At 37.8% G+C, this 22664-nt stretch overlaps 2 protein-coding genes and 2 non-coding genes across 26 annotated transcripts in view; 1 reads left to right on the top strand and 3 right to left on the bottom strand.

Moving 5' to 3' along the window:
- The window catches only part of LOC111599959 (protein MTSS 1), a 49669-nt gene extending 27630 nt beyond the window's left edge, over positions 1–22039 (bottom strand). For all 23 annotated transcript variants that reach the window (XM_023315838.2, XM_023315851.2, XM_023315854.2 and 20 more), the window contains exons 1-2: positions 21659–22039; positions 9650–9960 (exon numbers count right to left, since the gene is read on the bottom strand). In XM_023315838.2, coding sequence (XP_023171606.2) covers positions 9650–9721 — 72 coding nt within the window. In that variant the 5' untranslated portion in view covers positions 9722–9960; positions 21659–22039. The remainder of the gene's footprint in view (positions 1–9649; positions 9961–21658) is intronic.
- Trnak-cuu lies at positions 744–816 on the bottom strand. Its single transcript has one exon. It is a non-coding gene; the product is annotated as a tRNA-Lys (tRNA).
- On the bottom strand, positions 1095–1167 carry Trnak-cuu. Its single transcript has one exon. It is a non-coding gene; the product is annotated as a tRNA-Lys (tRNA).
- Positions 3252–3716, top strand: LOC111599963. The gene is made up of 2 exons (XM_023315858.2): positions 3252–3371; positions 3426–3716. Exons 1-2 carry the CDS (start codon positions 3273–3275, stop codon positions 3675–3677), a joined length of 351 nt encoding a protein of 116 aa, XP_023171626.1. The 5' UTR covers positions 3252–3272; the 3' UTR covers positions 3678–3716.
- Positions 22040–22664: the final 625 nt, after the last annotated feature.

The raw sequence follows: 22664 nt of genomic DNA, 5'->3' as shown, positions 1-22664 counted from the left end.
GGTGTAAGTAATTCTTATTAAATAACTATTAGTAATCAAAAATAAGACAAATAAATAGTGAAAAGCTCGCTGTCGCCCAATGGCGCTTTCCAAGTCATAACCTTTTGGGAATTGTATGCAAATTTGAAGAGCGCTTAAGCAACTGAGACTTGTAAAAGTAATTTTTCCTTTAATTTAACAAATATATATATGTATTATATATTATTTTTGTTTCTTCTTGTATCTTTACCCTAGTCTATTCATCATCGCCTTCTTAGCCTTGCACTAGTTTCCTAGTTTCTCAGTTGGCTTGGCTTTGCTGCACATCCTGTGCACTCTCTTTGAGTGCGAGCTAACAAAAGCCAAGCGACAGCGACATTTAATATAAAAAAATATATAAGAAATAAGAGAAAAAACGTCAATACAAATGCGAATTGCACTGTGCCATTTCCACAAGTTGAGCTGCTGTGGCCTTGAAGCCGCTTTTTAGCCATTTTCAAGCAATCGAGAGAAAAATAAAAAAAAAACTAAATGTTGTCATCGAGTATTGCGTCAGCGCTGTGATTATAATTGTTGTTGTTATTGCTGCTGCTGCCACTGTTCAGGTTGAGCGCTATAAATAACAGCTTATTAGCCATAGTCCAATATAAATGTGCGTCTATTTGTAGATAACCCCCGCACAGCGAAACATTTTCGATTTGAATACATAGGAATTTACAAAAACAAATATTAAATAAGAAAACGAATTATAAAAAATCAAACCTCGCCCAACGTGGGGCTCGAACCCACGACCCTGAGATTAAGAGTCTCATGCTCTACCGACTGAGCTAGCCGGGCCACGGGAATAAGACGTAACAAAGTCCTTCAAGGCATAGCAACTGAAAGGACTATAAAAGTAGAAAAACAATAACAATACTTAAAGATCGTAACATATATTTACCCTAATATATATATATATATATATATATTTTATGACATATATCAAAAAATACCTATCAATATAATTATTTTCATTTTAATTCAGATTACATACTTTTAGAATAACAGGTTCGAATTAAATATAAATAGGATTTTACAAAATTAAATAAAAACGAATTATAAAAAATTATAAACTCCGCCCAACGTGGGGCTCGAACCCACGACCCTGAGATTAAGAGTCTCATGCTCTACCGACTGAGCTAGCCGGGCATATGGGACTGGATGTACAAAACTTCTTAAGGCATGGGGCGAAAATTAAAAGAATTTACCAGGATAGCTTAAGAACTTATTGTACTATTATTTTATTATCACATTATTCAAATCTAACCAATTTAAGAGGGCAGTATGAAAATTTTAAGGGCTTGAAGCGCAAATAATTATCTATAAGAATGAAAATGCTAATAATTGTTAAATACATTTTGATATATATGAAAATATAAATCCATCCATCCAACGTGTAACTCGCACCCATGACCCTGAGACCAATACTCTTATGCTGTATCAACTAAGTTGAGAAATGCATAATTTCAATATTCATACAAAACTTCAACCGTGAATGCCGCAAACAAATGTTGAATGTTTCCTAAATTAGTTTGATTAGTAAACAAATGAATTGAGCGTGAAACCAATTTTCGGCATTTGCATTAAAATTATATCAATTTCTATGCAAAAGTTGTTCATATGTAAATACAAGTGTTAATATGAGCTACCAAACCTAAATCTAACCTTCCAGCCTAAAAAAACATCAATGCATTAGTATATCTCTGTAATTTAAAATAGATATTTATTTAAATCAAAATTCCCACCTGTTTTTACATGTTAATTAAATATGCATGCATGAAAGCAATTCAAGCTACAAGGGAATACTATTAGAGACTAGCTCCTTTTATTGGAAGGGGTCCTTAATTGGCAGACGGCATCATTACATCATCATTACAACACGAGTCGACGACAAAGCTATTTAAAAGCCAATGTGCCTCATGCAGAAACACCAGTGCAACATGGCAACTCACGGCAAAGACAAGAAGCAAACGCAGGACTTAGAGAAGGAAGATCAAGAGGAGAAACAGCAGCAGGCTGAGACGATTGATTGGTGGATGGAGGTGTGCAAGGAATCGGCCATACATGGTATGCCATATCTGGCACGCAAGGACCTCCATTTTCTAGAGCGCATCTTCTGGTTGGCCACGATCATAGCAGCAGCCTACTATGCAATCAACAGCTGCATCGCACAATGGCAACGATATAAGGATAATCCCATAATCTACGAATATGAATATATGTTTGCCTTACGCTCCTTTCCATACGCAGGCACAACGATCTGTACGCACTATAGTGAGCTACCAACGTATATAACGCATAAGCTGGTTAAAGAGTAAGTATGCAGAGTCAAGGGAAACTACGAGAAGTAATATCTCAATTGACAGTGTCTGGGATGACGACTCTTCTGAGCTCACTGAAGTTGCGATTGACCCCGATAGCATGGAATATTATGTCAAATTTGTACATGTCTTGCATCGATTGCAATACAACAACTTGGAAACATTGATACCCTATGAAAATGATACGACTATGCAGAATTTGCCCTATGTTCGGATGTTAAGAAAATTGTTGAAAAACACTGTACCCAAGCAGAGTGAGGCTCCCGACCTCGTGTCGAGTCTAACCGAAATGGGTCTCTGTCTGACAACGAGTCAGCTGGCTAGGTTTGGATATACCCTACAGAAAGAAATAGAGTAGGTATATTGAATACTATCTTTCATTAGCTATATTATCCACTACTTAGGCAAAATCGCACTGTGCCCATTCGTATATGCACCTACTTTGACAACTGTCGGACGCAAATCAAGCCAGCTGTGTCTGGAACTCTGGTTACTCTGGTAAGTAGGTTCCTTAGTTTGTATATATGATATTTTTTATATGTATAGTATTTACACATTTACTCAGTTTATTCACGACGTAAATGAGTTTTTGATGCCACATGATCGTCGCACCGTGAGCATCGATATGGACACCTTAAACTCGTATGAAATTACATTGATTCTCAACTCTTTCTCGGCCGAGAACGATGTACGCAATGTGCCCATCGCCTACCGCAAGTGCCGATATATCGATGAGAACAATCTCAAGTACTATAAAGTAGGTTTCATGCACATTTATTTCCAGTTTACTTCTGCTCTTATTCAAAATTCCAGCAATATCATCCCAGCCTTTGTCGCATGGAGTGTCGCATAAATCGGGCCCTGGATCTTTGCAATTGCAAACCCTTTTTCTATGTGCAAGGACCAAAGGATCGAATTTGCAATGTAAAGCAAATGGTCTGCCTAGCACGAAAGAACTGGCTCGAGAAGTCCTGTGACTGCATGCCCCTCTGCAAGGAGATCAGCTTTACTGTCACCGAGAAAAAGGAAATAGTAAGTTTCTATACTTCTACATAGTTTCCCAATCTTCCTATGCTTTTTCCGAAGAATGGCGTTAGTGGCTTTGAGGGCACCATAGTTATAACTCAGCAACTCCCGAAGATGGGCATCAAGCGCCGCGTTGTCTTTAGCATGGATCAGCTGATCATGTCGATTGGAGGTGCCATAGGCCTCTTTCTAGGTGCCAGCTTTATGACCATCTATGGGTTGAGCTATCTGGTCATGTACTATCTGGTTGTCAAATGCAAATATCGACTTAAACTCAAGCGGGATCAGAATGCGTCTATCAAAATCGCATAGATATGAGCTTTACTGTTGGACTAACAGATAAACAGTAACCATATAATATACAAATATTGGAAATCTTATATGATATGAAAACAATCTTAAATATGTGCGGTCGATTAAAATACTCAACTACATATGTTAAGCCGAGAATCTTATAACAATCAAGGGAAGGCAACTACCGAGGGTCTCATGGCATATATTTTTCTTTAATGAAGAAAAAGAAAACCTGTTTTTTTTTTTTAATCTCAACAAGAAATTGTGATCTGTACAGTTTATGCATTGACTAATTAATAAGCAACTGAATTAAGTGTGAAACAAATTTAAATATTTGCATACAAAATTATTTAATTAATTACAACCTCCTATACTGTTCATAAAATTTGACCTTACAACTGAATCAATTTTCACCATTTTCTTTGAACTTTGAATAAGAAACTATATCAATATTTGTATTTGAGTGCATTATGTTTAATATATATAAAAATTTACTATGGCTCTTATTCGTAGCACAATTTTATTGATTATGCATGCAGCAAACACATTAAAGCTACAACAGAATACCATTAAGGACTAATCACTTGTAGTGGGCGGGACCCTTGTTAAAGAGCGCATCATTTCCATAGAACTCGACGGGAAAGCTACTTAAAAGCAAGTGTGCCACATGGCAGGACATGCAGTGCATTATGGCGAGCCTGACGGAAGACAAGCACAGCTCCAGGCAGCAGACGATAGAGCGGAAAGAGGATCAGGAACAGACTGAGCCGATTGATTGGTGGAAGAAAGTGTGCAAGGAATCGGCCATACACGGAATGCCGTATCTGGCACGCAAGGACCTCCACTTTCTCGAGCGCATCTTCTGGTTGGCCACGATCATCGCAGCAGCCTACTATGCGATCAACAGCTGCCTTTCCCAATGGCTGCGCTATCAGAATAATCCCATTATCTACGAATACGAATATCTATTTGCGCTGCGCTCCTTTCCCTTTCTAGGGATCACTCTCTGCACGCAATATACTCAGCTGCCCGCCCATTTAACGCATAAGCTGATTAATGAGTGAGTATACCGAGCTAAGGGAAACTATGAGAATTAATATCACAATTGACAGTATCTGGGAAAACGACTATGCTGAGCTCACTGAAGTTCCTATTAGCGCCGACATGATGAAGTATTACACCGAATTCTTGCATGTCTTAAATAAATTGCAATACAACAACTTGGAAACATTGATACCCTACGAAAATGATACGACTATGCAGAATCTGCCTTATGTTCGGATGCTAAGGAAATTGCTGATATACACTTTACCGATGCAGCCAGAAGTTCCCGAGTTTGTGTCTAGCCTAACCGAAATGGGTCTCTGTCTGACAACGAGTCAACTGGCGAAGTTTGGCTTTGCGCTTGAGAGACAAACTCAGTAACTATGAATACTATATTCTAATAATTATCTTTCAACTATATCATCAATTGTTAGGCAAAATCTCACAGTGCCTATTCGCATGTGCACCTACTTCGACAATTGTCGCACTCTTATCGACGCACCCATGGTTGGCACTACGGTAACTCTGGTAAATACTTTCGTTAGTGTGTATGCATAACAGTTCGTAAACATTTTTTATTCACTTAGTTTATTCACGATGTGAACGAGTTTCTGATGCCACACGATCGTCGCACTGTATCCCTTGATATGGGCAATAAGGGCACCTACCACATACAGTTCATGCTCAACTCCCTCTCGGCCGAGAACGATGTACGCAATGTGCCCATCGCCTATCGCAAGTGCCGATATATCGACGAGAACAATCTCAAGTACTATAAAGTAGGTGTTATGCACATCTATTTTCAGTTTACTTCTGCTCCTATTACAAATTCTAGCCCTATCATCCCAGCCTTTGTCGCATGGAGTGTCGCATAAATCGGGCCCTGGATCTTTGCAATTGCAAACCCTTTTTCTATGTGCAAGGACCAAAGGATCGCATTTGCAATATAAAGCAAATGGTGTGCCTAGCACGAAAGAACTGGCTCGAGCAGCCCTGTGACTGCATGCCCCTCTGCAAGGAGATCAGCTTTACTGTCACTGAGAAAGTAGATTCGGTGAGTTTTCTTCTTTATGGTTTATATACCGTTAACATTTTCATGCAATCTACTATCTATTAGAATGGCGGTGGTGCAGCCAATTCACAGACGTTTGACCGTAAGTTTATCATAAACCAAGAGTTGCCCAAGATGGGCATCAAGCGTCGCGTTGTCTTTAGCATGGATCAGCTGATCATGTCGTTTGGCGGTGCTATAGGCCTCTTTCTGGGTGCCAGCTTTATGACCATCTATGGGTTGAGCTATCTGGTCATGTACTATCTGGTTGTCAGATGCAAATATCGACCTAAACTCAGGCAGGATCAGAATGCGTCTATAAAAATTACCTAGACGCCGAGCCTATTTTCTTTTGTATCTTATAGAGCTACAAATTTTCACAATTTTTCTGTATTTGAGTAAAAGCACAATTTTCTCGTTTTCCCGTTTATTACGCACATATTAACGTACCGAAAGCGCATATGCGAGTTAAAAGACAATAAAATACCTTACGCACTCGACAGCAAATGCTTTACCTAAAAGGCCTAAGTGGGGCAGCCGAAAGGGAAGTCAGAAAAGTGCCAACAGGGCACAGAAAGCGAATTTCACTTTTGTGACAATGACAAAATGATGGAGTCTTGGATGCGCATTAAAAGATTCAAGGGAAACATAGTGATGAAGTCACAGAAGAGACCATAAAGGAACAATTTCGCAAGAACAAAGGCGTTGTGACCCAGGCGCAAGAGCACTAACGAAAATGCTCAGCTAGCGTAAACAGAAAGACTTGAAGGTTAATAGGTGTTAACATCCGGTGGGCGGGGGAAGGCAGCCCAATTAAGAGGAGGTCTAGGCGGTAATCAGCAATCACCTGACTGACTTTGAATATCAATATCTTATCATAATCCTCGTTAATACATCAATTATCAACTTTCTCACTCTTACTCTAAGCATGAGTTTAGCTTCAAGCTCGCATATATCCGCACCTATCTAAAGTTAATCATACCCTATATTTGAACACTGTTTAGCTACAGGGTATGATTATTATAGCCGCCATGTGTCTGACAGCGTCTTTTCTGTTACACATTTCAGCGAGTGCCATCCGAATGCGACAACTTGACTAACTGAGAGTCAGATTGAATGACGGACTGATAAAATGACTGAATGACAGACTCACGAATTTGCACTTAGCACAAGTCGTTTGGCAGTCAGCCGTGCGAGACGAGTGAAAAAGTTGAACAACCTCTAAAAAAAAGCGCCAATTGCTTAAAAACAAAACGAAAAGAAGATTAAGCAACAATTACAATGTAGCAGAAGCTCGGAAAACTTCGGACTGCACTCAAACTGAAATTAGCCGCATTTAATTGCAACTAGTTGTGAATGCCGTTAGCAGAGCTTTATATATATATATATTTATATATTTATATATATATAAATATATGTATTTATTTAGTATTCGCATTTCCATCCACCTTGGCCCGCATCTTGGGTGCAGGGGCATTAAATTTGTTTCGGTCTGCTGGCATTTAAGATCTAAGCTAAATATACGCAAACAGCTATATATCTGGAGAGAGATAGATAGACAGAAAGAGTAAGAGAGGGAAAAGAAGGTGGAGAGCGAGACTTAACTATGGCAAACGCAGCCAAGCAATTAAAACACAAAAAAAAACACTAATTTTAGTTGCACGGAAATTGGAATTTGAAGTTAAGTTTGCTTAAACACCAACAGCTGACATTTGCATTTTGGCCAGGTCGAAAGACTAGACAACAATAAAAAGTAAAGGCCAAGAGCATAAGTTGCTCGACTAGCCAAACACCATGACATGAAAATCTTCTAAGGCATCTAATTTTCTTTAGAATAGTAGCTGAATAATGCGATGTACCCTACCCTGTAAACACAACTGCAATGTGCCCTTTAATGCATGGAGCACTAAGCCCGCAGCAGTAGCTCAGACTGAAACACATCAGCACAGGGTAGCCGATTGGCAAGTGAAGTAAACAATATATATGTTTCTAGCTTAATATACCCTTTACAGTCATATTTTTGCATTGTTTAAGCGTTAGCAAAAAAGTTGTGGCTACATAGTCAATATACCCTATGGCTACTAATTAGTACAGGGTGTATTGCCAGCCAGACGCTTTAGCCATGCGCCGCAGCTGTGGCAGCAACTAAATGATGATGCTGCCGCCGCTGCACATGCTTCAAGGCATGTTTCTGCTCTAATTCGCACTCAGGCCAGGCAACAACAGCAACTACAGCTGGAAAGCAAGCTAATAGCTAGCACATATAGCTGGAAAATGGCTAACAGCTATGGGGTACAACGAACTGCTGCACAATTGCGTGGCCACCAAAAAATACGAAATACGAAAGAAAAAATAAATAAATTTCATAAATACAAAATGCAGTCGCCCGCATCCACAATTCCTGACAGCTGTCTGCACTGCCGTTTGTATCTCTGTATCTCCGTTTGCATTTGTATCTGTATCTTTACCTGTAAAAATAGCTAAAAGCGGGCGCGGCACACTTTTATCTTTCGGTACCAGCGAAGGCGTCGAAATGCACAACACCTGTCGACAGCCGAGTCGGAAATGGTCTCAAAGCATTTCTGGAAGAGAAGCCGAAATTTTCATAGCTTTCCAGTTGAGCTAAAAATAGTAGACTATAAATACCCTGGAAGCAATAAACTATGTTGCATGATCGAGTTGATCTGACTGTCAATAGGCCTTACGTCAAAAGCCTAGACTAAAGTCTAGAACTTTTAATTGCCAAATATAGTATGTATGTATATATAAGTATGTGTATATATATATATATACCCTAGACGTACCCTACTTTCTTATACATATATGCTCTGCTGTTAATTGAAGTAACCATTACATTCAGCTAATATAAAAAACATTTATGTATAGAGCGAATGGCGTCATGATTGCTATAAATTATTGATACACTGCAATTAAATAGATAAATATAATGTGTTTTGTGTGGCAATAGACTAAGCAACGCACAATAGGCAGACAACAAGATGCTGAACCGAATCACAAATACCCTATAATTGCTACAGCAGCTTACACAATTTAAAAACATCAATCAGGCATAATAAATCTATCAAATAAGCTTTCTCCTACAAAGTATTCCATTTCCCATTCATTCATTTTCAGTTACATTTCCAATATGCTGTTTTGGAACGTAATTTACAGGGCATCAAACACTAATTAATGATAGAAGCAAACATATCTATATTTTTTATTGAACTCGCGTAGATTAATTGAATCACTTATTTTTGGCATTTCAGCCAATAGACTCAGACGCCGAGAGAGAGAGGGAGACAAAGAGAAAAAGAGAGAGAGTGCAAAAAAATCAATTAGACGCAATTCGTTTGTTCTCTGACATATTTATGTACAGTAGAGCCTTGAGAATTGGCAACCAGCATACTTGTGTGTATCTTTTATCGCAACGGAATTGTTTATCGGAAAGTTTTGTTTATTTCGCACACAGTTCACATTGCTCTGACCTTGGCTTTAATTATTTCTGCTGGTCTTTGGTTAACTTTTATATATATACATATCTTTTCAATACCCTGGAAAAATGTTCTTGACACACACACCTGACCTTTAGAGTTTCTGATTTATTTAGTTTATATGCTCTGTTATTCAATAAGTCTCAAGCGAAAAGAAACAACTGTCAACAATTCGCTTGACACGTCTCTAGTTCCACTTGCAAACGTTTCGTTTCACTGGAACTGGAAACTGAAGCTGACATTCTCACTGGAAAGGCAAGCGAGTCGTGAGGAAAGACAACTAATGTTTCCTCCAACTTGTATAGCACATATTTCCTGCTAATTTATAGACTTCCGCAAAAGGTGTGCTGTCTACTTACTTTTTAGCTATACAATTATCGATAAATTTATCGATCACTTACCTTCATGTCATTGATAATCTGTTGAAACAAGCTGCCCAGCGCCGAGCTATCGCGTTCGAGACTAAGATCCATTTTCGTTTTCTGTTTCTTCTAACTAAATATGTATATATATTTATATATACATATACATATGTGAATGCAAATCGATAGTATATTCGTTTTCGTTAGCTTCGGCTTGACTTTTCACTTTGTTTTCGTTTTGTTTTTCGAAATTGCTCTGTTTCGTCACTGTTCAAAGAAAATTAACTTCAGATTTTTACGTTTTATCGACATTTTATTCGGTTGAGCCTCAGCCAGAGTTTTGGCAGCACCTGCAAAACAATATTCATAAATGGATTAGTAAGGAAATTATTAACTGCATATTCAGTAAACGTAGCTACTTTTACCAAAACTATAAAAATATAGTATATTTCCCATTCATTTGCCTAAAGTTTCCAAATCTTTTATTACTCCTATTTTTATCAAGTTTAAACGCCCTTAAAACTATTTCAAAATATTTTTCAATTATATTTAACCACATATATACATACATATATTTTTTACTTATAATTTGTGTGGATAAAACCTGATTCGTTTACCCATAAAACATGTTTCTCTTGTTTTTATATTTCCAAAAAAAACCGTTCGAAATCCCAGCCTCCTTGTTATCAGCAACGCGTGAATGCATCATTTACATTTAGAAGCAATCTCCACACTTCCGAAATATATATATAGACAGCTCCAAATGTTGCATATGTGTTGCCATATGTGGCATAAATTCATGCGGCACATGCAACAACTTCCCTTACCCCTACTCCAGTCGACCAACAACACATAAATTTTCAAAATTCGTCTTGAAGCGTTGTAATAATGCGCTCGTAAATAATATGTAATGAAAACTAGCGCATATTTCAAAACAAAATTATTATTATTATTAGTATTATCATGTTTAATTATGCTTATTAATAAGCTTTTGCTTGCGCCTTATAAAGAGAGACAGCGCGGCAGAGAGGCGGCGAGTCAGAGCAAGAGGAAAATGAGATATTGTGTGGGCGCAACATAAAACAAGTAAAACTGATCTAGTCGGGTGTGACCGACTGGGAAATACTCTGGAAACCGTGCCAAGTCGACAAGCAGAGACAGAGACAGAGACAATGACAATATAGCTAAACACATATTGCATATCATATAATCCGGCGTCCCCTTCACAAGTTGCTAACACTTAAAAAACCAATATACCCTCTCCATAACAAATGTTGTCAGAGCATTAAAAATCTGGCATTTATTTTTGAATCGTCGTATGTATGGGAGAAAGGGGGCAATCGGAAAATGAAAGCCATGAACAATGTGACCCAAAAATGAAAAACTGATATCGAAGAGCATTTGATTTATATGTTATGTGCGTGCGCGACAAGTGCTACGAAAAGCTTTAATCAATTTGCAGGCTAATTGCGCTAATGCAATGCCTAATTGTTAATTGATATGTCAATGTGTGTCCCAACTACATGTGTGTGTGTGGCAATGCCAAAGTCAGTGGACAGGAAGCGATTGTCTTGCTTTTGCAGTTTATGAGTTACGAGTTGGGAAGTTACGAGTTACGAGTTACGAGCCGCGAGGCACGAGCATATAAATAAAGCCATTAGCAACTCGTTGCTTAGTGCAACACGAGCTGTGACCCATTTAAATGTTTCTCCAATTTTCCCCATTTTTCATACGAGCTTTACGTGCTTGCACAGTTCTCTTTCTTTCTCTCCTTCTTTCTGGCCATCTCTCTTTACCTCTGTCTACTCAAATTTATGCGGTTAACCAAGTAACCCCAAAGCCAAGCTGTAAGCATTTGAGCTGAAACTGTTATGGCCTGTGTTTATATGAAATAAGAAGCTAGCAAGGAAACTAGCAGTCTTATAAGCTATAAGTGTTATATTTGGCTAATAAAACTCTAATTCATTAACTTCTTCATCAGCTTTTTATCATATGATATTATTTCATATCATTTATAACACATATAACATTTATTAGATAAGAATTCATTCACTTCTTGTGTTATTTAACTAATGACTGAATCATATATTATTTAATAATTCAGGAATATGAATCAGCCAAAAGCACTCGTTAGCTAATCTAGTCACTCTGCTTGCCTAATACTATCTGCAGTCTTTATACTCATTTACAAAAAGAGTATATGGGTTTTTTGCAATGTGCTAGCAGTCTCTCCATGTGAATGCAAACTATTTCACCACTTTGTATACAAGAGACTTAAAATTTGGACATTTGGACATATTTCACTGTTTTAGAGCAAGCAGCCTCTAAAGATTGAACAAAAATGAGGAGCTATATTTTTCGAGCTTATTCAGGATCATCAAATTGCTCCACCGAAACGCCTTTGAATCATCTGACCCCTTATTGAGGTCAAATACGGAAATATTAAATTTTGATTAAATTTAACAGTTTGTAACACCATGAAGGCGTATTAAGCAGTTCATCCCACCCGGCTGCAACCTTCTTGCTCTGTGCAGCTTATCTATTGTTACAGTTTATTGCATTCATATCTAATCTACCTTTGGCTAATGATTCAATATTTATGCAAAGCAGCAGCTACAACAAAAACTTATTTCCGCACTAGCGGAAATTGCAATTCGACGTGCAGCACCAACAACTCGAACACCAACTGGAACAACAACAGCAACAACAACAACAACTCGAGCAGCAGCAACAGCAACTTTATCTTGAGAGGTCATTTACACTGCCCAGCAGCGACTGTGCTGGCTGCGCGTCGTTTTCTTCAACTTGTTCTCTCGATGCTTTTCACTGCGCTTTTCCAAATGCACACGCACACACATATACACAAACATCTACACACACACATATATCTATATATATATATATATATATATGCAAACACTCGAGTTCTTTAGGCAATCGGCTTTTGTTGTTGGCACTCTTATACTTTTCTTTTTATACTGTGGAAATCCATAGCAAGTGTCTAAGCGGTGCTGATGTTTCTACTCAAATGTATGTTGCTGCTAGAAGCAGCTTATATAGTCTTCACTATTGTACAGAGTCGTTTTGAAGCAGAAATTGCCCAAGTTTTCACATCAACAAAGCCCGACTTCTATTACAGGGTAACTGCTAGTTGATCAGTCTTTGCAAGAACACTTTTACATGCTTTTCTTCTTCTTTTCTTTTTTGTCGCGCTTTTGTTTGTTTGCATTTATCATTCGTGCTTTGTGCATTGTGGCCCTTGTATAGATAGCTTTTGTAAGTGCGTATCTGTGGCTGTATCTGAGCTGCTATATGTCACTACGTATCTATGTATCTTTGTATCTTTGTAACTCGTTTGTAATTGCCGCGCTGACAGTTGCTGTCAGTGTCATAATCAGCCAGCGACACTTGAACCAAGTCTCAAGCCCTAAGAGTGGCCATTGAATAGAAACCGACTTGGCCTTCACTGATTCGATTTGAATCGTATCTTGTGCATATATATGCTAGTTATTGCTATATCTTTTGTACATATAAAGCACAACAATTATCTAACTGCGTTCAGTTATAAAATATAATAATACTAGACTTCTTGTGGCAGCCATTTCCTCTACGCAAACATGCAAATTGTGCTCCACATTTTTGTTGCTGAACTTTTAGCGGAAACCACTTTCAAGACACGATATACATACATATATGTATATATATAGGAAGCATAAGCTCAGTTGAGTAATGCTTTGAAAGAGCTTAAGCTTAAAGGCCAGCTGCCAAAGGGCAAAGCAAAAGGTAAACAAAGATGCGCAGCAGCAAAAGCAAAATAGAGAGAGGGAGTGAGCGAGAAGCGTCTGAGAAGCGTGCTGTGATCTACTCTACACTCTGCAATCTACTGAGACCCAGATTCTTGTCCAGTAGCCAGGCAAATTACCAAATCGTGCATAAAACTCCAAAAACAGGAATACAACCATTTTGCGAAAATAAAGAAGCGGAAAAACGTTTAAGCCAAAAGCTAAAAAGGGTTTAAGGGCAAAATGCCCCAATGGAAGAGGGAATGTAGAGAGGAAAGAGCATAGTAGACTACGAAAAAGGGGGGAGTCACAAGGAGTGAAGCCCGCATCACAGCAGCAGATGTCAAAATGATTGTTTATTATTGAGACACCCTAAAGGAAATGGTTTGTGAAATTTAAGCACAATGAGGTAACATGTCACAAGTGGGGTCACTAGTAGACCTATTATATAGAGCATATGTTAAGTAGCAGCAGCTTAGAATGGGAATTTCTGTAAGGGGTTTTGGGAAACTCAATAATCGCGCTATCTATATGCAGTCTATAGGGTATTCCATGACAACTGGCAATTTCACTCAGCTCTAACTCTTAACTATTTATAGGGTATCTATGAGTCGTTTACGCATCAATTTCAACTATCTACGCATAATTTTCCGCCCTATTTACGTTTTGATCTGCGGCTGTTGCTTGATGTCTCCCTCTGCTCTGCTCTGCTCTGCTCTGAGAAGTCAACGTCCCAATGCGGTTTTCATTGGCGCCTCGAGATTTGCATCTGTTAAAGCGGAAGCTGTTGCTGATGTTGTTTCTCTTGTTGTAGCTGTAGCTGTTGCTATTGCCGCTGTGGTCCAAGGGCTGATACGTTAAATGGATTTGTGTACACGTTTTAGTTGCATGCCGCACGTTCGGTTCAGTTTTGGTTTCTATTACAGGAAGTGACTTGACAGAGTTCGTCTGCCCAGATATTCTCTCTATCAAAGGGAGAGCCAGGGAGTGAGAGAGTACTTATAATTGCGACCCCAAAGATGTGCGCACACGCACAGCTCAACTGCATACACAGAGTGTGAGTGTGTATGTGTGTGTGAGTGTGTATGTGTGTGTGTGTGTGTAATTATGCGTGAATGCGAAGCAAGTTGAACTGTTATCGACATCGTGCCAGAGCAGCACTTGCACAGACTTAAGTCGAGAGCTGTAGAGGACTAATGGTTCTATGCGCGAGGGGGAGGGAGTTGAGTGTGAGTCAAGAAGAAATTCAAGTTAAATATATAACTGGCAGTGAGCTAAGTCCAAGTATTTATACTTAGAATTGGTTTTAGATAAATCGCAAATCGTTTAATTACTAATTGAGTATGTGTATCGAAAATTTATCGATAGCTCAACTAAATGGAATAACAAATATGTTATTATCTCTTTGCGTATTCCCTTTGCCAATGCTAATCTTTCAATGCATCTACTAATTGAATATGTTTATCGATAAATTATCGATACCTTGGATGAATTGTACATAAAATATATATCACTTGCATATATCTATCTGTAAGCTTTTTATCTGTGTCTTCCTTCTTCCTGCATACTAAAAGACTATGTTTATTACAAACTTATCGATAGCTTCGACGAATGGAATAAAAAACACAAAAATTTCACTTGTTTTAAAGGTTATTCCAACTGTGAACTGATTATTTATCTCTCTATCACTCTTGCCTACTGTCTGCTTACTCCCACGAATAGAATAGAAAATATACCAGGTCCACACACATTATCTTTGTCCATCTTTCAACTGTCTCTCTCTCTCTCTCTCTTTCTATTTATATATATCTGTTTCCCGCTGTCTGCTAATTGTACGTCTTCAACGATAACTTATCGATCATTTAAAGTTCATTTACTTCTTTATGTATTCTTCACCCATTTTCTAACTTAAAACATTCATGAATTTAACAATTATGTTAATTTCGTATTCTTTTTATTAGCTTTCGAGTAAGAATTTCTTTTAGTACTTAAGCAACATTTTGTAGTTCCCAAAGTTTTCTCAATCGAAGTCTATAAATAAGTTGTATCTCTTCACTATGCATACACACATCCACCGATTTTCCCACTGGTGTTTTTTTGGCCACGTTTTCAATGTGTAATCATATAATTTTATGCCCGATTAAACAGTTGAACGCTAATGTGTCGAAAGTTTATTTCCAGCGAGACAGGCCAAGAGGAGGAGCACATGTACACACGCACACATGATGTTTACATAGCTATTGCGAAATCTTGTGTGTTTTGTGTTCTACTTTTGTATTTCTATTCCTCGTTATGCTCTTTTTGCCTAGATATCTACGCGCGATCGATAATCGATTTGCGTCGAATATCGAATTGCGTGTTGACATTCGACTTCCGATAAGATAATAAAGCGGTTACATACCAAGCTTATCAAACATATGAAACTTAGAATACGAAAAAGAAAAAAAAACTTTTTGTTTGCCTTTTAATTAGCGTTAAATAGTTTTTGCTTTGCTTTAATGAGCTGCGAAAAATTTGAAATTTCCTCGCATAAAGCTAACACAAACAATACCTAATGTGTGTGTGTAAGTGTGAGTGTATGCGTAAGTGTGTATGTGCCATTTCATTTTATCCAATTGCTAAATGTTATTTATAGAAATTTGGGTTAATGACGTCGAGGGCAAACACAGATGCCGAAACACACACTCAACGAAATGCAGCGCATAGATGCATAGATACATAGAAAGAGAGCGATAGACAGATGGAGAGACAGGGAGAGAGAGAGATAGAGTGAGAGTGAGCGCTTGATTTCATATAAAAAAGTCTTTAGATTATCATCAACAACAACAGCATCATCAATGATGAGTTCTTTTCGCTTTTCAAATGCATTTTCTAAAATAATAAAAAGACACACACACACACACGCGCGATGTCAGCTTTCCACAACAACATCAAATGTTGACAACCTACGCGAGGTAAGGCTACAGTGAACTATCGTATTGTTGACCACAAATGTTGTTTATGGTGAAAGTGTAAAGTCATGATGCGAGCTGTTCAATTTGCCACACATATATCGTTTACCTTGTGGCTTAATAACTATATCTATATCCATGTGCACATCTATATCCACATCAATATCCCCTGCCCTTCCTCCTACGCCCCTGCCACTCGCCCCCTCTTGACATAAATCAGCGCTGAGTCGTAGTGTCGCAATGGGCTGTAAACATGTTTGTTTAAGCGAATGCCTCAGCAACTGGGAGAGTTTTTAATGCTGTGTCTTAAGCACACAAGAATATTTCTTAGAGAACATATATTCATGGATATTTTTGGTGCGTCCAGCCTAAATGGGCTTTTGTATAGTGCCTTAGTACTAGATTAGAATGTCAAAGAAGTTCATAATGATTGGAATAGCAGCTCTGCCATAAGTTCAGGATATTTGCTAGTCGGGCATTGCCCACTAGAGAACTAAGTATATTACAATTATTATCTTAACATGTTTTATCCGTTGTCTATATTTACAGTTCATACAAATATATTATTATATTTCCCATTTGTTTTTCTAACACAAACTTTTACTTTAAATACCATTAGGAATATAAATATTCTAATTATTCGATCTACACTTATTTAAAGTATATCTGAATATAATTCACTTTAAGCCAGTTATGTATGTGGGTCACTATTCAATATAGGCATCGTGTACTCTCGCTCTACGGGTGTTCAACTGCTTTGGCACTGCGATAAATATGTTAAACAATAAAAAATGTTGGAACATTAGCGCTCGAACGGAATATCCGCCCGTTGGCATGTTTTAAGCAAACGCTAATTGAAAACAGTCAAGAAATGCATTCTTCTTCTTCGTTCGTTTTTGGTAAACTCTGGCTGAAGTCTTGTTTCTTTTTTGCATGGCCCTTTATCACACAAGACAAAGTCTGCGGCATACAGTCAACACTCGTTAATGATAAACAAAAGTACAGTTAGCCGTGGCGCGCACATGTTGTTTATTTCGTATTTTTTTTCTCTACACATATATATTTCGTTTTGGTTTTTTTTTGTTTTTTGTTCAAGTTTGTTTGCCGGTTCGCTCTAGCGCTTTTCTAAGCCACAAAGATTTCTTTTCTTTATACATATATCATGAGTGTATGTATGTATATGTCATGTCTATGTATGTGTATACTTAGCAGTCAACACTTGTCAATTTTCACTGTTCTGTTTGCCTTTTGTCTACGTTCGTTAGCTGAAAAATGTCTGTTGAAGAAGGCGGAGGCACAGCCGGCCTTAACTAATTTGCCGACATGTAAACATTACTTTGATACAGCAGAACATTATTTTTTAGCGTTAATTACTTTTCAACTGCCAAGCTTAAGTCTATCGATATAGGGACGATACACAGCAAAAAACGTTTCTATTGGTTTCGAGGGCTCTCGTAGGATACGCCAATAGTTCCAAGTCTGGGTCCAGTTGACTTTTTTCTTTGCTTATCTCTCTATTTTCATCTTTTCTAGTCTTAGATTAATTATAGATTATAGATTAATTTAAGTTGTTTCTCAGTAGTTCTGTTTTCTGGCTGTCACACTCTCTCTCTCTCTCTCTCCATCTGTCTCTCTCTGCCTCTCAATCCATTAGAGTCGACTTTTGACATTTCACCGTGCGACAAAATGAAAACTTTTTAATGTGCTTTGCGAGCTGCTGATTAGCTTCCAAAAATACGAAACAGACGATTAGCAAAGCTAACAAAGCGGACTTAAGACAAGGCGTGGGCAGGCACTACATATATATATAAATATAGGCATATATTTTGATACATGACATATGCTCCATAAGTTAACGCCTCTCCTTTAATTTGTATATAAATAATTTGTATATATTCATTTATATATGCATGGCAGCCCAAAATGAAATCGAAATCGAAAATGTTTGTCGAGTGGGTGTCAGACAAACTACAGCAACAACAACCGCAACAACCACAACAGCCAGATGCAAAACAAATGCATTCATTCATGCATTTACTTCTCTTTTTCGGCTCAAAGCGTTGCGTTTATAACTTTCAAGAGTTGCTTGGCTCTTGGCAACGATGCCAGTTGCCCCACAGCTGTTTGCAAACAACAACAGCAGCAACCAGAAACAACAGCCACAACATTAAAGATGCGTTGGCGTATGCAAACACCAAAGAGAGCAAACAGGCTCGACTGACTACCAGCCTATCGACTATTAAAACTCACATGTAGATTTTTCTACACCCTGCACATAAAAAGCATATCAATTTTGGCCAAGTAATATGCAACACAAATGAAAGAACACAGATATGTATAAACTAAATAAATACCCTTTACATATTTCTTTTTTTTAACAAATAAATAAGTGAAACTACTATATGTGGAATAGACTATAAAATATGCATAGATATGCATTTATAGCATTTAAAATCAAGGCAATAGAGATCAATTTTTATGGCAACTTAAGAAGATCTATAGAATATATTTCCCTTCATAAATTCTTTAAAATAAATCTGATGCGCATTTTTTCTATCTCTATGAAAACTAGTATTTCAATTTACATAGATGCATTTATCATATATATAATAAAATTATATATATTTATATATGAGTAAGTCTTAGAATTAAACATTTCTTAAAAAAGTTTGCTAGGGTATTTGAACATCGAGCAAACTCACATAACTGAGAGCTAGGAAGGTGGGTAGTTAGGTAGACAACATTGTTTTCCATTTGCCCAAAAGCATAATTAAAAATAAAACTTACATAGCTCAAGGCAAACTTAACTGAGTAAACAACAAAAAGTTGCCGTTGTTGCTGCTGCTGCTGTTGCTGTTGCAATTGTTTAGGCTGGTCATAAGCAGAACGCAAGTTTAAAGAGCTCAAGACACAGAGCGAAAGAGTAAACAGAAATTCCCCTTTTTTTTCATATAAAAATATATTAATATTACTAAATACATAATATGTATAAATATATATAGATATATAATATATTTATGCAGACAGAAATATGCTTGTTGATTCAGCCGCAGGCGCAGGCCATAAACAAATATGAGAAGACAGCAAAAAAGGAAAAACAGTTAAAAATAGTCCAAAAGCCAGCTGAAAAGCTTGCCAAACACCCAACTTTAAGAAGCCGCAAGCTAAAAGCGAAAAAAACAGCTAAAAACAAGCTAAATAGACTGCCAAATAGCAAGCTCAACAGATAGATAACAGCAAACCTAGTAGAAAAGACAAAAGTTAGCCATGAAGCAAGCTATAATCTGAAGTCAAAATGTAAGCTAGAAATTAGCAGACATTTTCATTCCAACAAGAAAGCGCGTAAAAGCATTACAATCAATCGCATACCACTGCATAGTACTCATATACGAGTCAATTTTTATAGACGATTTAATATATTCTAAATACAAGAACCAATATACTCACTCTTCACTTTATAAACGCGCATAAACAAACAAAAAACTCAGCCAAAAGGAACCGAAACCAAGTTAATTCGTGGCCGACAGCTGTTGGCATTTCAATTGCCCGCCCTCAATCTCTCTCGCTCTCTTTTATATTTCTGCATATCTCTTTCTCTATCTCTCGCTCTTAAGCAGTTGCACAGGTGCAGCAGCAGTTGAATGGTTTTCTTCTTTGGGATTGGGTTGCACGTTTGCTAGTTGCAATGCTGAGGCATCAGATAAGCGCACCAAACTAAATGTGCCAAGTGCAGATACAAACACACACACAGGCAAACACGTGTTTGTATATGTAAGCTAATATCCTAGGCAAAAATATCTTTAAATAACATTCCAAACATATCAGATGATATATATATATATATATATATATCTAACGGAACTTGAAACTTGCCTCTTGACGCTCTGGGAAAGTTACGGAAAGCAGCCTAGGTTTATGATCTAAAATTTCTCTGAATAAACAATAAACAAGGTTGTTTGCTTTATCATTTTTGACTTTAATATTTGTTTAAGTTAAATGCAAATCATAACATAAATAGTAGAAAACTATATTAAACACATTTTTTCATGCATATATTTAGAGAAATTGGAATAGGTACAGTGACAACTGGAATTTTCACTGTATACGCTGTAGCCTTATCAGCTGCAGCCCCGTATCAAAGTCATTTGAAAGGTATGCAAAGGCAAAAGCAAATGCACATGCGAACAGACACATTTCAAATAAATTTGAGATAAGACAACAAAAACAACAAAGTAGAAATTCTAATTAAACAACATCTACAGTTAGACAGTTACAACGCAGAGCTCCGTTTGCTGCTCTTATTACGAAATGGAGACACAGTTAAAGCATAACGAAGCAAGAAAAACAACTACAACAACAAGCAGCAAACCAACCCCATTTCATATGTTGTATGTTATTTCCCTATAGGATATGTTAACCCCCAAAAAAGGTAAAAAAAATTAGAATTCTGATACGAATTTAATAGCCTAACAAAGTCAATGAACCCCTCCAGCCTCCAGCGGATGGCGTTGAAATACGCCAACGCATTATCATTATACCTCCAACAATAAAAAATACAAAAACAACAGCAAGAACAGTAGAATAAGTAGCCCACGCATAATCCATAATGTTTGTGCTAAAAATGTGCACACAAAATACACACACATTCACACAAAGCAGAATTACTAGAGGTGAAAGAGCAAAACAGAGATAGGGCAGCATTAGAGATGAGCGAGGAGGGGGCAAACTGCAAATTGCAAAAACAACATTATAAATGAGAAAGGTCAAATTGTGCAAGACAGCAATTTAACAATATGCCTGCCTAATACTGCTATACACCAGAATTTTGTTATTTTTGAAGAAATTATGAAATGCACTTAATTTCGCTTAATAGCTATATATATAATATATATATGCATTTTGCTTGCATGCACGATTAATTCGTGTCACGGCACGTGCGCACATCTAATGGCGAGTGCCTGCACTTGCGCAAATAGCGCGACAAACTTCAAAAAGGGAGCACAAAATTGCTGTTGTTTTTGTTTTTTGATGTTGTTGTTACTGTTAATGTAGCTCTGCTCCCTGTAGTTTTTGTTGTTGCTGCTGGCTGGCTGGCAATGAAAGGAGTTTTCATGGCTTACGCTTGGACTGGAATTGGCACTGGAAGGCCTTGGAAAATAAAGTGCGTGTGTCTGTGTGTGAAAGCTGGAAGCTGTGTTTGTCTGTCTGCCTGTCAGATTTTGTATAATTAGTACACTTGAGTGGAAGGTAGAGAGGGAACGGTAGACTAACAACAAAGGCAAGTGTAAGAAGCAGCACATATCAAGGATACTCACGGGTCTTGAGTTTATTCGTAGTCAGCTTCCAGCTGCAGTTGCAGCACAGCGGTGCTTCAAAAGAATCCTGCAAACAATTAAGCAGCGTTTCCTCCCCTTTCAGCCGGCACCCGGTTTTAGAGTGCGTGTATGTGTGTGTGTGTTAGTTATTGTTGTTGCTGCAGTTGTTTTTGTTTAGTTGGGCTGCAGCGCATTCCAGGCGGCAAAAGCGCACAAAAGAGTATAGAAGAGAGGACACACGCGTCTCGCTCTCTCCACCCGTCTCCTCCACACAACTTTGGGCTTTGTTCAAACAAACTACCCTGACGGCGATCCTTGCACAGTTGTTGTTGCTGTTATTATTCTTGTTGTACACACACGCACACAATCACAGACACTCACTCACACGCATATAAAATTATTCACTTCTTTTTTAAATTTAAATATGTACACACTTTTCGGCGCAAAATTTGTTGTATCTTTCCTTCTATTTCTATTTTCGCACTGTTTTCAATGCAAGCAACAGTAAAGTGCCGTTGCCGCCGCCGTCGTCGTTTAACAGTTAATTTTATTTTCGCCTGATGCCGCCGTCTCAATTTCAAAGCAGCTCCTGTCAATTATGATTTGCATTTTCGTTATTTAATTCAAGACATAATAGAAAAACAACCGCCGAGTTGTACGGAATTTATTTAAAAAACAATACCAATATGTCTTTTATGCATGCACACCGTTACACGGCTGTTCTATTTACGCGCGCGCGCTAAAAGTTGTACATTATTATGTTATCAAATAGCATTTAATTATTTTACAAATTTAACACTTTAAATTGCGCGCACCGTCTGCCGCACGTCTGACTCGCTCGGCGTTGTTTTTGCTTCTGTCCGTTCGATAGCAACTGCATAGTGTTGAAGAGCGCTTAAAGTGATTCATTTCATTACGATAGATCGATATGCAGCTTCTCATATTTGCGCTGCTAACATATGCGTACGCGCAACCAACTTCATGTTAAATACCGTAACGGAAATTT

This window comes from Drosophila hydei, unplaced genomic scaffold (genome assembly GCF_003285905.1).
Source record: "Drosophila hydei strain 15085-1641.00,03,60 unplaced genomic scaffold, DhydRS2 tig00000315-arrow-arrow-pilon, whole genome shotgun sequence".
Classification (NCBI taxonomy): Eukaryota; Metazoa; Arthropoda; class Insecta; order Diptera; family Drosophilidae; genus Drosophila; species Drosophila hydei.
This window is presented reverse-complemented; position numbering and strand designations above follow the sequence as displayed.